The sequence below is a fragment of the Dermacentor albipictus genome, chromosome 5, assembly GCF_038994185.2.
Source record: "Dermacentor albipictus isolate Rhodes 1998 colony chromosome 5, USDA_Dalb.pri_finalv2, whole genome shotgun sequence".
Classification (NCBI taxonomy): Eukaryota; Metazoa; Arthropoda; class Arachnida; order Ixodida; family Ixodidae; genus Dermacentor; species Dermacentor albipictus.
The window spans coordinates 169514487-169528340 of NC_091825.1; the positions used below are offsets into that span (position 1 = coordinate 169514487).

Here is a 13854-nt window from a genome sequence, read left to right on the forward strand (position 1 = left end):
TCAACACTTCCTTTGGGATCCCATACTTAGCAAACATCTCGAGGAGAGCTTCTGCCACTTGTATAGCGTCAATGGTCTTCAACGCAACTGCGTCTGGGTATCTGGTAGCCACATCCACCAGCATGAGCACATAATGGTTTCCCTTGCTAGATTCATGTGTTATGGAGCCTATCATGTCTATGGCCACTCTGTGAAACGACATGTTGTGGGGATGCGCGACCCTCGCGCCTCCCCTGATAGCTTGTTTTCCCGCATAGCCCCGTCTCCATGCGGCGTCGCCGCGTGGGCCGCGGCGTTGGAGTGGTACAAGCGTGGTGCGAGAGATGGTGCGAGCGTCACGCCGCTGCGCGGTTACTTGGGTGCGGGAGAGACAAGGCGCTCTCTCTTGGGTTGGAGACAGCAAGCAGCACGGACGTGCCGCACGTGCAGCGACCCTCTTTCCCGGCGGGTCGGCAAACAGCGCGGACATTCCGCGCGCGCGGCGACCAATGCTTTTGCGAGACCGCCTCGCGTGGCCGCCTTCAAACGCGCCACGATTCGCGTGACTATACACGCCAACGACCAGGCGTTGGGATCCAGCATGGAGCGAACATATTCGCTCGCGAGGACGCGGTGAGTCGGACTTCTAGATTTGTTGCGCGCCCATCGGCATGTTTTGTGGATAGCAACTCGGCTAGCAGGCATTGATGTATGAAAGGTGCAATAAATGCCCTTGTGATTGTTTGCACTACTGTGTTGTCGTTCCTTTGTCCCAAGAGTACGGTGTGAGAATCCCACATCAGACCCCACAATGTCGACAATGGGCATGTCCCCAAGTGGTGCATGCCCCACTCGTCCTTTTGGTACCGTTCTTTGGCACACATCACAAGACCTCACTTATGTCTTCACGTCACTCTGGATTCCGGGCCAAAAGAACTCTTCTGTAATCCTTGCTAGAGGATTTTTATGCCCTGGTGACCAGCCATGACACTATCATGTCCTAATCCCATCACTGTCTTCCTAAAGGCCTCAGGCACAATGAGCTACTGAGCCTCTCTGCCTTAGCTGAATATGCATCTTCTATATAAGATACTATTATGCATAACAAACTCAAACGTAGTGCGGCTTCTTTTCCTTTTTACTAATTCGCCTATCTTCCTTGTGGCATGATATGACCGACTCGTCCTTGTCTTGCTCCTCCAGGAAATCGGCGGGCGTGATTCCCAAGAACGACAGAAAGCTGAGCTAGTTGGTAAGGATTCATTATGCAAAAAAGAAGTGAGGCTTGCAGACAGGACACAAGAGTAGAGAAGTGGACAACACGAACGGCATCAAAAAAAAAGAAAGAAGACGCAAAACTCATCTGCGCATGCTCAGGAATGGTAACACCACGTGTCAGTCCGGTACACGGGCTGGTCTACGTGAGAGATAACTGTTAAGGCACTTAATCTCTTCCTTATGTAAAGTAATCGAAGGCTGACTCACGCACGCACTTCCACCATTGTAGATATGCCATGCCTCTACCATAAGACGCGTATCTTCATTCTTATGCCTGTACAAAATCGCGCATTCATTTAACTCTGGCGTGCAGTTACAATCTCGGCAATGTAGCGAAAGATGGGCTCCCAATAAGCTACGTAAGATATGCGCTGCCGTACAGAATAAAAAGGAGCGGGTCAAAGGCAAAAAGCGAACAGATATTTGTTCAGTGAAGCACAATAAGAACAACAGTTTTACTGACTGTCGTATGGGTGTGGTTTATAAAATTCCCCTTAGCTGTGGCCAGTTCTACGTAGGGCGAACGGGACGGTGTATCAATCAGAGGCTAATGGAACATAAAAGGTCGTTAACTGGTGGATCGCCTTCTAATCTTTCGCTACATTGCCGAGATTGTAACTGCACACCAGAGTTAGATGAATGCGCGATTTTGTACAGGCATAAGAATGAAGATACACGTATTATGGTAGAGGCATGGCATATCTACAATGGTGGAAGTGTGTGCGTGAGTCAGCATTCGATTACTTTACATAAGGAGGAGAGTGCCTTAACAGTTATCTCTCACGTAGACCAGCACGTGTACCCGACTGACACGTGGTGTTACCATTCCTGAGCATGCACAGATGAGTTTTGTGTCTTCTTTCTTTTTTTGCCTCAGTGCTCCCTTCAGTTGATAGTCGGCGTTCGTGTTGTCCACTTCTCTACTCTCGTGTCCTGTCTGCACGCCTCACTTCTTTTTTGCATAGTGATTCCCAACCACTGAATTGCAGGTACCTTCAGGGCTGCCACGGGTGGGTTTGCTGTGCCACGGGGGTTGCTGTGGGTTTGGGCTCTGGTCCGTACAGCCGACGATATAACTGGACGGCATACCCCAGTTGCCGCTTCTCGTGAATTATTGGTGTACAGCTGTTGCTTGCTCACTTTTTGACGTGGTTGTTCACCACAGTCATTCATCTCTCTTACTGCGATAGCTGTACTTCTCTTCCATCTCCATTCCGGATCATCCACTCTCCGTACTCCAGATACATTTCCTAGAATTAGATTGTATAATGGCTCTTCGGGGCATTTTGCCTTAAGCCACCCTCTATAATACGGCGTGGAGACTTAGATACAGGCTTCAGCTAGGTACCTCACTGTGTTGTCAGCCAAGGTAACTTGCGGTAGCGCTGCTGTCAGATCTTCATCACGTACCAGGCTCCTCTCTACTAAAACTGTATGTTTGCCACTATCTCTTAGCACCGTTTCCCGTTGTCCATGAACCTCTCCTTCTACGACAGGTAGAGCTTGTTCCTTTGGGTCTCTTTCCTTCCGCATTTCCTTCAGTATGTGATGGCTCTCTTGAGCCTGCTTCACCTCTGCACAGTTCGGTTGCGAGTCGGCTTCTCCGCACTTCCCTATTGCGCAGGCTGTTTTTTGTGATGTGCCAGACCTACTCATTCACACGGTGTCCCATTCTATTGCGTAATTGACGCACTATTTGTTGGTGGGAGCGGCTGTTCCCTATGTGACAGTTAACGGTGCGGTGCCCCGTGCGATTACAGAGGAAACATCTTAACTGGCGTGGGCGCATGGTCTCCTGAGGCTCGTATTTTGTCTTGTCTATTTTCTCTATGGCTAGGTCCTTTTTCACTCTTCCTGGGTTTCTCAGCCCCTGTGCCTCCAAAAATTGATCAGCATGTTCGGCTAGATCGTTGAGCGAATCCAACTTTCTCTCCTTTAGGAAGACACCCACATTATGGCTACAGCAAGCTAAGAATTGCTAACTGACCATGCAATCATGAACCCCTGCATAAGTCTTCGCGACATCATACATTTCTACCCACAGGTCAAAATAATTTGACAGGTGGCACGCAAATTGCTTTCCCATTTCTGCGTCTTCCAGCTTGCAGTTTCGGAATCGCTCGCGAAAACCTTACGCTATTAGTTGGAATCTTTGTAGTAGTGCCTTCTTAATCTTGTCATAGTCTATGGAGTCTGAGGCAGTCATCTTCCCAAAGACGCTCAGTGCCTTGCCTACCAGGCAAAGACAGCGCTGTGGCCCATTCGCTCCAGTCCCAGCCTTGTCCGAGGGCTATCCTTTCGAACTGGTGCAAATATGCATCCAAGTCGTCACGCTTTTCATCGAATGGTGCCTTTAGCTTACGTGGACAGATTTTGTTGGCTTTTGGAGACTGCAAGCCGGAGGACACTGAACTCAAACTCTTCATCATCACAGTGACCCTCTGTTGCTTGTGCCAATCTCAGTTTGAGTTCTAAAATTTCCTTCTCCTTAGCATGCACTTCCCGTATTCTCGACGTTCGGTCTCGCATTCTTTTTGGAAGATCTCTCACTGTTTCTCAATAAATCTCGGGGCTTCATCTTTTGAAATATCCAGCTCTTTTACTAAGGTTAGAGTTGTCCCAATCCATTTCTGTATCACAAAATATTCATGACAGGGCAGGAAAAATCAATCCTGGCAGGCTTGCCAATTGTCATAAATTTCAGCGCTCCAGTAATAGACAGAGACCTAATTCAAATATGTTAAAGACCATTTTTCTCAAATAAAAAAATAATGCAAGAAAAAAAATAAACAGCAAACTAGCCTGACACACTATACACTGTACATACACAAGACACTCCAAAAACTAGCTATACACATAAACAAACAAACCCTCAACTTCATATTGTTCCTCCGCTCGACTAAGCAACTCGACGTAATGAGCAAATGATCGTTCTGACCGTTGCCAGTTGTGTCGGACTCCGGCCCAGCATGCCAAAGAATGTTGGCCTCCAATGAGAGCGATGATGTTGTAGTCTTCCGCAGAGACGCACCTGCGTGGCACTGGACGCAGTCTGGGCAGCCGTTGTGCCACTGACATGGCCAGGCGATTGCCTTCGTGGCACAGGACAGCAACCGATTACGGCAGCGTGGAGTTGGACCGGGGCCACAGAACACAGCTACGGCGACGCAGTCAAGGCTCAGGAGCTGGAGTTGTCGCTGGCCAAATCACGAACATCCCCTCTCCGGTCCGTGGTCCCCGAAGCTGCTGCCTCCTGTCTCCAGAGCACAACTGGAGATGCCACTGTCTTGCTTCTTGACCACGTCAGCAATGCTAGCTCATCTCTGCCTGCGTCTCCTTTTTCTTAATTTCTTCTTCTTTCATGCTTCACATGCTTCTCGCCTGTGTGTCCCTGCTCTGTTTCGTTGACCGGCGCCTTCGTCTTTTTCACATTGTCATACAAGTCTTGCCGGTGACTCATGACAGTGCAACAAAGTTATTGCAAAGAGTGAGTAACGTCTAAAGTAAAAAACAAAAAAAAAAAGAAAGTCTCAATTTCACCCAAGAGGCGAAGCATCGGTTGCTATAGCAAATTAGTAGACAGCTATGCAAAGTAAGGATAGTAGTTTTATCGGCCGTATAAAGTTGTAAACAATCGCTTACTAACTAAATTAACAAGCCCGGTGTCACACGTGCACAGGTAAATGTGAACACATCTTTTCTGGGACTGCATTCTTCCATTCATTGCATTCGCGTACAACACCGCAATCCAGGCCACTATGAGATTTTCACCTTACTTCCTCCTGTATGGCCGTGAGCCTACGCATACCATCGACATGCTCCTTCCATACCGTCCTGACGCCTCCGAGTGTTTACCTGTGTCTGACGTTGCCCGACAAGCCGAAGAATGCCGCCAGCTAGCATGCTTCTTTACGACAGAGCAACAGCAGCGCCATAAAGAAAACCGCACAGACTCGCTTCCAAACACCACCTACGCTCCAGGCGCTCTTGTGTGGCTGTCTGTCCCTTTCCAAATGCCGGGGCTTTCCTCGAAACTCGTCCCAAAATTCGAAGGGCCTTACTGAGTCTTGGAGCGAACATCCCCTAGTCAATTTTCTTATTGAGCCACTGTCACCACCTGATGACTTGCGCCGGTGTGGACGTGACATTGTCCACATCTCGCATCTCAAGCCCTACCGCAACCCTCTGCCTCCCCATTCTTAAGACGCCAGGATGGCTCTTTTTGTCCGGGGAGAGATTGTGAAGAAGATGCATCTCACGGCACAGCCGCATCGCCAACGCGCGGCTCGGCTCGGCTTGCGCTGTTGATTGCTGGCGTCTTTTTGGACAGTGCTTCGGGCTGCCTCGCCGCCCCCGGTCACAGTGCCCTTGCATAAGGAGCCGCAAATATACCTCTTCTCAGAAGATGGTGTTACCACTTGCACGCCCTCTTAAAAGAGGTTCTTGCAGCTCCTGGAAGTCTGATTCCAATCAAAGAGGGCATGCACCGCGCTGTAGCAACAAAACTACAACCAAACATGAAGGAAGTGCTTGACGACTTCAGTCCTTTGTTCGCAACAGTTCCTGAGTGTACCACCCTTTCTCAGCACTGCATAGACACAGGGTATAGTGTGCCTGTGGGACACAAGCTCCATCCAGTGAATGCTAAGAAGCAGAAAACTATTGAAGGTATGCTACAAGACCTCCTAGAGCAGGGTCTTATAAGGGGAAGCAGCAGCCCTTGGGCTGGCGTCCCATTGCTCGTCGCAAGGATGTTGGCAGGCTACCGGCTAGAGGTAGGCTACCAACCATTGATTGCACTTGCCAAGGTACCTGCCTACCCTATGCCTCGGAACAGACTGGCTGCTAGCACAACTTGGCCGAGCTCAGTGCTTCTCTAGGTTCGATCTCTCCCATGGGTGCCAACATTAGGGAAACAGCCTTCATCTGCCATCGGTGTAGGTTTGAGTTCGTCAGGGTACCCTATGGGGTGGCACGTGGCCCAGCAACTCTTCAAACCTTGATAGATTGTGTGCTACAGGGAACCAATCACCATTTCGCTATGACATTTTTAGATGTTCTAGTCTACACGGCGATGCTTGAGTCTCATTGAGCAGGTGAGGGAAGTACTGCAATGTATTGAAGGTGCTGGCCTTCCGATTAACCTGGACAAAATACAGGTGTGTCGTCAGTCGCTTGAGTTCTTGGGCCACATTATCTCACCTGGGCAGTGCAGACCAGATGAATAAAAGGTGCATTCGGTGCTAGATCACCCAAGACTCAGCACAATTAAGCACTTGCATGCCTTCCTGGGGCATGCTCGTAATTATAGAAACTTCATCACTGCATCCACTCACAGACCTTTTGAAGAATGAGCCATGGCAGTGGGTAGAAAGTCAAGAGCAGGCTTTCACTGCACTCAAGCGCTCCTTAGCTCAATTAGCAAGCCTGGTGTCACACGTGTGCAGGTAAACGTGAACACATCTTTTCATTTCATTTTATTACCTTAAAGACCTACGAAGGGGTGGGAGCAAACATTCAGATGACTGATAGTGTTCAATACAATGAAAAGTATTAAAAAAAATATCTCGCTCGATGGTCGCGGAAAGTTGCAATCAAAATGTTAGAGTGTAGAAGCGCGGTTGCAGCAGTGAGCGAATTGGCCTTCGAGCTGTCTCTCACTTCAGCACGAATTAAACACCAAAAGCACAGTGCATATATGAAGCTACCACCGGCACTGGGCACACTTTGTCCATATCGCAGATCGCTTTCAAGATATGGCGCCCACGCGGCCGGGCCGCAAGCATCAACCGCCGGACTAGAACTGCCCCTTAAACTTCGTAAAGTATTCACACTCTCCTCCTCATTTCTCCCCCACTTTCATGCCCCCTCCTTGACCGTGGCACCACCTACACTGTTCGAGCGTAGCAGATGACCTTTCGCAGAATGAATGCACATGTGGCAAGGCGGTGCGCTTTAAGCGATCGTGTTAGCTTTGTAGCTCCGAGTAACTTCATGTACAGCATAGAATTTCTGTATGGACAGTTCTACAAATTTGGTGATGGCAGCTGTTTTTTCCTGTTTTGACAACTATTCTTTAAAAAGGTGTCTGAACGAGTGCTAACGCTGTGCCATGACGACTCCGAATGTATCTTGTGCGCTACAGTCAGGTCTGCAACATTTGTCAAGTGCATGTCACAAGATCTCGTTGTGAATGGTTGTAAATAACGCATATACGATCGAATGCCAACATCCTGGCCTCCTGCAAGCCCTCAGCAGCCTAAATAAACCGCGCCGTCCTTACCATGTGAATTTGCAATGCATATCAGCTATGACGTACAACAGCCGACAGAGGGAACAGATGAACGCTGCTCTGAATGTTCGAAAGAGTATTACAAGCTACAGTGCCACCAACGTGCGTGCATGCCAACCTTCTATGCATGCGCAAATGCTGGTGCTATTATGCTTCTCGTGCCTCAAAGTCAACAGAAATGCGTATGGCCTATCATCAAGCCGGGATTCTGCAAATATAGAAAATTAAATCAGTTTTATAGTATTCATTCACGAAGTGGGAATGCGATAACAGTACTTCATTCAGGCTGAAACTGCATTATTTTTTCAGGTTAGTGACTTGTCACAAATAACATACCGTCGTGCTTTAATTCGTCCGTTGACGAAGTGACGTACTTGTTGCAAACCGAATTGCACTAACGTGCATGCACTGAGGACAGTTGCGCTCGCTCCGAAATGACATTTGCGAGATATGAATTTAGTGAAGTGATGACCATACAAGGAATTGCCACGCTACGGTGTGGCTGAAATTGCTGTAAGTGAAATGATGCAGTCGTTCACATTGAGGCACCATTTGCTCTCTCATTACGTGTGTTTCAGAGACATAGAGCAGTCGAATGAGCTAATAGTTGAACGAACGAGTAAGCGAACAACTAAACGAACAAGCAAACGACGACTAAACCAACCAGTGAACGAGCAGGCTACCGCACATTTTCTTTGCGAGTGCTCCACCACAGCATCTTAACTTAAACACACTTTAAAGCTGACATTAATTAACACGTATGTCTCAAGGACTTGTGATGCTGTCGTTCAGCGACGAATGCGGTTTCAAGAGAGCACGCACACTTTTCCTTTATGTCGCAAATCCACGGGGCAACCGCCAATGATGAGCACGAACAAAAGAAGCAATCAAAGCTATTTGCTCTAAAGAAGGCTAGTTATTAACCACAAAATGCAGACAATTGCTTTCTCTAAAATGAGTTTTCACACTCGATTCTGAAATTTTTTCAAAAAGAATGCGCTGAATCCTAAAGGTTTCGTAATTGTGTTTTCGCATGTAGCTTCGTGTGCCCGCGAATTCAAGCCTGTTGGCGTACAGTACGATTAAGCGCACCCAATATGACTACGTACTGCTTGAATAAATAAAGTACAAGTTGCATAGGGATCATGTTAAAGCGTGCAGAAAAATGGCAACACCCTCAGTGAGCTGTGCAATATATACTATGTTATGGCCCCCTACAAATTACGCAACCCTGACTCATACTATACTATGACAGACTTGCAACTACCTCGTATAGTTGTGTGGAGAATGTTGGTATGAAGTTCTCCCTCCCATTTTGACGAATCCACGTCTTTCTTCTTAACCCGCAGCAGTTATCGGATGGTATCAAGAACTTCTTGCCTTTGCGGAAACTATTTTGGCATGCGAAGGTGCAGCATCTCATGGTAATGGAAACTGCCGTAAAGTGACGTCGCACTTGCCACAAACTTAGTTTAAGGCGTTCGCTAACCAAAACAGCACAGAAGAGCTACAGTGCCAACATGTGCTACTCACCAGTCTGTAGATGCTTCTCAAGCGAAAATGGCGCCAAAATGTGACTATAAACAAACGAAGCCGGTGCGAAAAGGAGGCGGCATTCTTCAATGCGTGGCGCTACTTTATGAAGTTTAAAGGGCCCCTGAAACGGTTCGGACAAATTTTGTAGACGCGTAGGGTACAGCTTAAGTAGAACATTCGCACCACAATTTAAGTGAAGCGTTACGTATTAATGGAGCTACAAGCGATTAGAAGTTACCCTCCTCCCCAGCCATGCTTTTCCTCCTCAACTCGTTCGCCGAGCGAGCGGGGCTAAGCTCCGCCTTCACTGGTCCTGTGTCACGATGCGACGTCACATCATCCACTTCCGGTTTTGGAGCCCGTCCCCGCCCGCGCGACACCTCTCCGCTAGCCGCTTGGCTGTCGACCCCAAGCGAGAGCTATCGAAGCAGCGTGCGTTGCGAGCATTCTGTCGTAGCGCCAAACGTGTCTGGTATCCCGTTAACCACAGGCAAGCTGGTCATTTCGGCAAATGACTGGAGGCATAAGCTCAAGCTGATGAAGGATCTTTGGCGTAGACGTACATGAGCGGCCTGATTGGTCTGCACGGTCCAGACACTTGTTGGCGCAGCGCTTAACCAGCCAAACAAAGCGCTAATATATCTCTAACCAAGTGTAAAACATTTTAAACATTTATAAAAACAACGTGTTGATGATTACACTCCTGCGAAAAATACACACCAGCAGCAAAGAATACGCTTCGTTGCTGCTACTGTGTATGGTTGAGCTCTATGCCACCAGGTGGCTGCACCGTGCAGACCATTCACATTTGCCCTTCTGCTCATCTCGGCTCATCCCGTTACGGCACAGTCAAGCGGACAGACCCTGTCCCCTTGCGCTTACGTTTGCGCTAATACGGGACTCGCGAAACGCTATTGCGTTAGTAATCTTCCGGTGTAAAGTGATGGCCACAAACGCGCAAATCCTGGCGCGGATCGGATATAGCGGCAGTCTGATGTGCCGCAGCCAGTTCGCTCGTACGCTGCCTTGCAGAGGGACACGATGTCACAGCTTGACATATTGCCAGTCGCTACGTTTGCAGTCCACAAGGCAACAAAGTCGAATCATAGTGCTCGCGAAAAGACTGAGACCAACTCTGACCGCGGAGCTCTCGTCAAAATGGAGTACGTTGTAACACAAGCAGACGACACTTGCTGTGTGCCGGAAGTGCTTAAGTGCACTGAAAAATTGTTCTTGTGCATTCTCTTTATGCTACTTTCTTTTTATAAAAACAAATTAACTAACGTTCCAACTATTACGAAGATCATTTGTTTACCATAAAGTTGGAAAAATTATCGATCACGCGCCCTGGTCAGCCAATCGGATAGCTCGCCCCACTGACGTCATATGGGTAATTTCGGTCATATGGGTAGGGGCGGCTTAATATTCCGCCGAGCAGTGCGCTGCGATCGGCAGCGATGTGCATTTTTAAAACGTTTTAATTAATTACACGCTTTACGCAGAGCACTTAGATGTGTCAATTAATGATCAGAAGGACCTACTCTAACGACTCAGTACGTTTGTAGAAAATCGTCAAAAGCGTTTCAGGGTGGGGCTTTACAACTGCCCTCCCCCCCCCTTCCGTGCCTCACGTGCGAAAGAAGACTGTGCGCTGCCGCCCCGCCTTCCTCCCTCGTGTGTGCGATATTGAGCCGCGATCGTCAGCTGACCCACACAAGTCAGTTGCCAGCCTGTGTAGACACGGCAAAAGTCTGTTTTATATGCCCGATTTTGACTAAAATTGCTGCTAATTTTGTCTGCTGTAGCCGATAGTCCGTTGTAGTGTGCTGGGTTAACAGCAAACTTCGTTGCATTAATAAGATAGGTAGAGCAAACTAAGGTTGAAATATGGTCTGTTATATCCGAAAGTCTGTTGTACGCGAGTTCGTTGTAACGAGCGTAGACTGTATTTGATTCACAAATTGAATTATTCGAGCTTTCACTAGTCGACTCGATTAGGTGATATTCGAGTATTCAGATACCCCTACGTATTACATAGCAAATCATTATTGAAATGTGGTATGCCTCCAACAGTTCACTTGCTGTTGTGTCCCCGCTTCCTCCTTGTACAGCGGAATGTTGTTAGTTTGAACCTGCTTAATTCAAACTTGCAGTTTATTGGAACTGACGCTGGGGTCCTGTAAAAGTTACATCTATTTCGGTGTGCGAAAACACACAGTAATTCAAAAGCATAAATGTTTGCAAAGGTCAATACAGATATACCGTGCCACCAACCATGCTCTCTGCAGCACACCAAATCGGGAGGCGGTGCCTCTGACCCTGCGGTGCAGCCACGCATCTGTTGCTGCTCCCATCTCCCATTGCAAGTGCCGTATTTTGGCTCGTACATGTATAAGCCACTCCACAATATTAAAGAAAAAATGAAACAGAAGTGGGTTATACACTAATTTCGCCATGAGGGGTAGCTTCACAGCAGAGAAATTTTTGCCTTAAGGTGTGGCTGAATGGCAGCACACGCCACACTGCCATGAAGCTGCACTTTTGGAGCTCGTGTGTTAGCTCACTGCACATGCGCCACCTAACGAGTCCCCCATTCAATGAGCTTCCTTTAATTCGAACTCTATTGATTCAGATGAATTTTTGGGCCCCTTTTAGTCCAAATTATGTAGATTTGGCTGTATTTTGATTTTGTAGAAGAGTGCCATGCATGAGCATTTATTTACCTTTTAGCTACTGCAGCTTTATTTGTGGGAAGAATTAGCCTTCTAAGGAGCAACATTCAATTTAAGCCCAGGATAGTAAAATCATCAAAAGGGCTTTCCTGTGTGTGTGTGTGTGTGTGTGTGTGTGTGTGTGTGTGTGTGTGTGTGTGTGTGTGTGTGTGTGTGTGTGTGTGTGTGTGTGTGTGTGTGTGTGTGTGTGTGTGTGTGTTATGGTGGGCGAATATTCAGCTTAAAGGGACACTAAAGCGAAACAATAAATCACTTTAGACTAATGAAGCAGTGTGTGAGAACCCTGCAGGCAGTCATTTAAAAAAAATAGTTTGATTATTAGATGAGAAACTGAAGGTCCAAGTATCAGTATTTGAATTTCGCGTCAAAACCCCAGCGCCGGTACGTCAGCGTGACGTCAGGGATCCCAAAGTATGTTTTTGCATTTGCCCTGCGTTGGCTGAACAAAGGTTCCCGAAACTTGCCATGTTTAATATTTTGTTCCTTTAGAACACAATGAAGTCAATCTGTACCGCTATATATAATTAGTAGGCCCTAGAAAATGCCATCAAAACCCAAGACGTCACAGCCCCCAGGTGCGAGAACTTAAGTAGGTGTCACCACCCATATTTCGTTCTTGTGCTTTTTCTGGCTTACCAAACATCTTATCGTTGTAAGAGTGATGTTTTTGGTGTTGTAGAATGGTAATTTACTGATTCAGAACAAATCATTTTTCACTTTAGTGTCCCTTTAATAATTAAATTATAGATTTAGGTGCACGTTAAAGAACCTAGGTGGTCGAAATTTTCGGAGTCCTCCACTACAGAGTGCCTCATAATCAGAAAGTGGTTTTGGCACGTAAAACCCCATAAATTTTTTTTAAATAATTGAATTACATACTATCTAACTATTCACATATGGAAGGGAACAATTTGGTATATTTGAATCATCAAACTAACCAAATATCCTGCAACAACCTACTGTGAAAGTCTTGCTACTGTTCTCTGTCTGCTAAACAAAGTATCACAAATTATCAGAAGTGAAAAAACAAAAGTTTTCGAAGCAGTGCAGATACAAAATGGGTAACACAAGCTTTGTTTTGGCTTCGTAGTGGAAGCACACATGACAACCGTGATTTTTGCTTGTAGTCTGTCACTTAGTGTTTTTGGAAGTCTAGCCACGTAGCAGTATTATGTTCTCCTTTACAAACAGTGACGTTTTCGTTTCATTAGGCCTGTTTACGTGTGTTTACGGTACACAAGTCGTTAAGCTGCCTTTTCTTTTTCCACAGACAACCATTTAATTAAAATTTTTAGAAAGGTAGTCATGTAGCGACCATTAATTCTTGAATATCATTTGTAACCAGACTTTAATATGTTGACAGGCTACTTGTGCAGTTTTTTAATGACAATTAATGATCTTGTCTATAAAACTGATCCTTTGTTCCTTATAATAGCTGTCTTTTTGCACTAGCCAGTACGGATGTGGTACCCAATTACACCAATATAAATATTTCTGCTATAAATACATGCGTCTTCCTTTGGTTATTCCATATTCGATTCAATATTTGATACTTACTAGTATTCATATTCAATTTATATTCGAAAAAGTTTGTATTTGTCCATAGTTCTAATTTGTGTTGGTAACTGCGTGCATCATTTAATAAGTCTCCTTTATGACAGGCACACTTGTAACTGTGTTTAAGCGGACAGGTGTTGTGCTCCCATTGTTCCTTGTTTCACCTTTCCATACAGTTGTTGCCAGTGAAATGAACAACCAGAACATTGCTTGTGCAGAATTATCTCATCATTGATACTGCCACGGCATTATTGCTTGCAGCGGACAAAGCCTTCCGAGACATGAAGGTGCTCAAGCAAAGCCAGTCCATCATTGTGAGCGGAGAGTCCGGTGCCGGGAAGACCGAGTCAACCAAGTACATTTTGCGCTACCTCTGTGAATCGTGGGGTAGTCACGCAGGACCTATTGAGCAGCGAATCCTCGAAGGTCAGCCAACCACATTAAAATTACTCAATTACGACATTACTTAACTAGAAAGTG

General features: G+C 46.6%; 1 protein-coding gene across 4 annotated transcripts in view; it reads left to right on the top strand.

The window, feature by feature from the left end:
* Positions 1-13854, top strand: part of jar (Myosin heavy chain 95F jaguar) — a 207026-nt gene that overhangs the window by 35333 nt on the left and 157839 nt on the right. For all 4 annotated transcript variants that reach the window (XM_070539306.1, XM_070539307.1, XM_070539305.1 and 1 more), the window contains one exon: positions 13636-13800. In XM_070539306.1, the coding sequence (XP_070395407.1) occupies positions 13636-13800 (165 nt within the window). The remainder of the gene's footprint in view (positions 1-13635; positions 13801-13854) is intronic.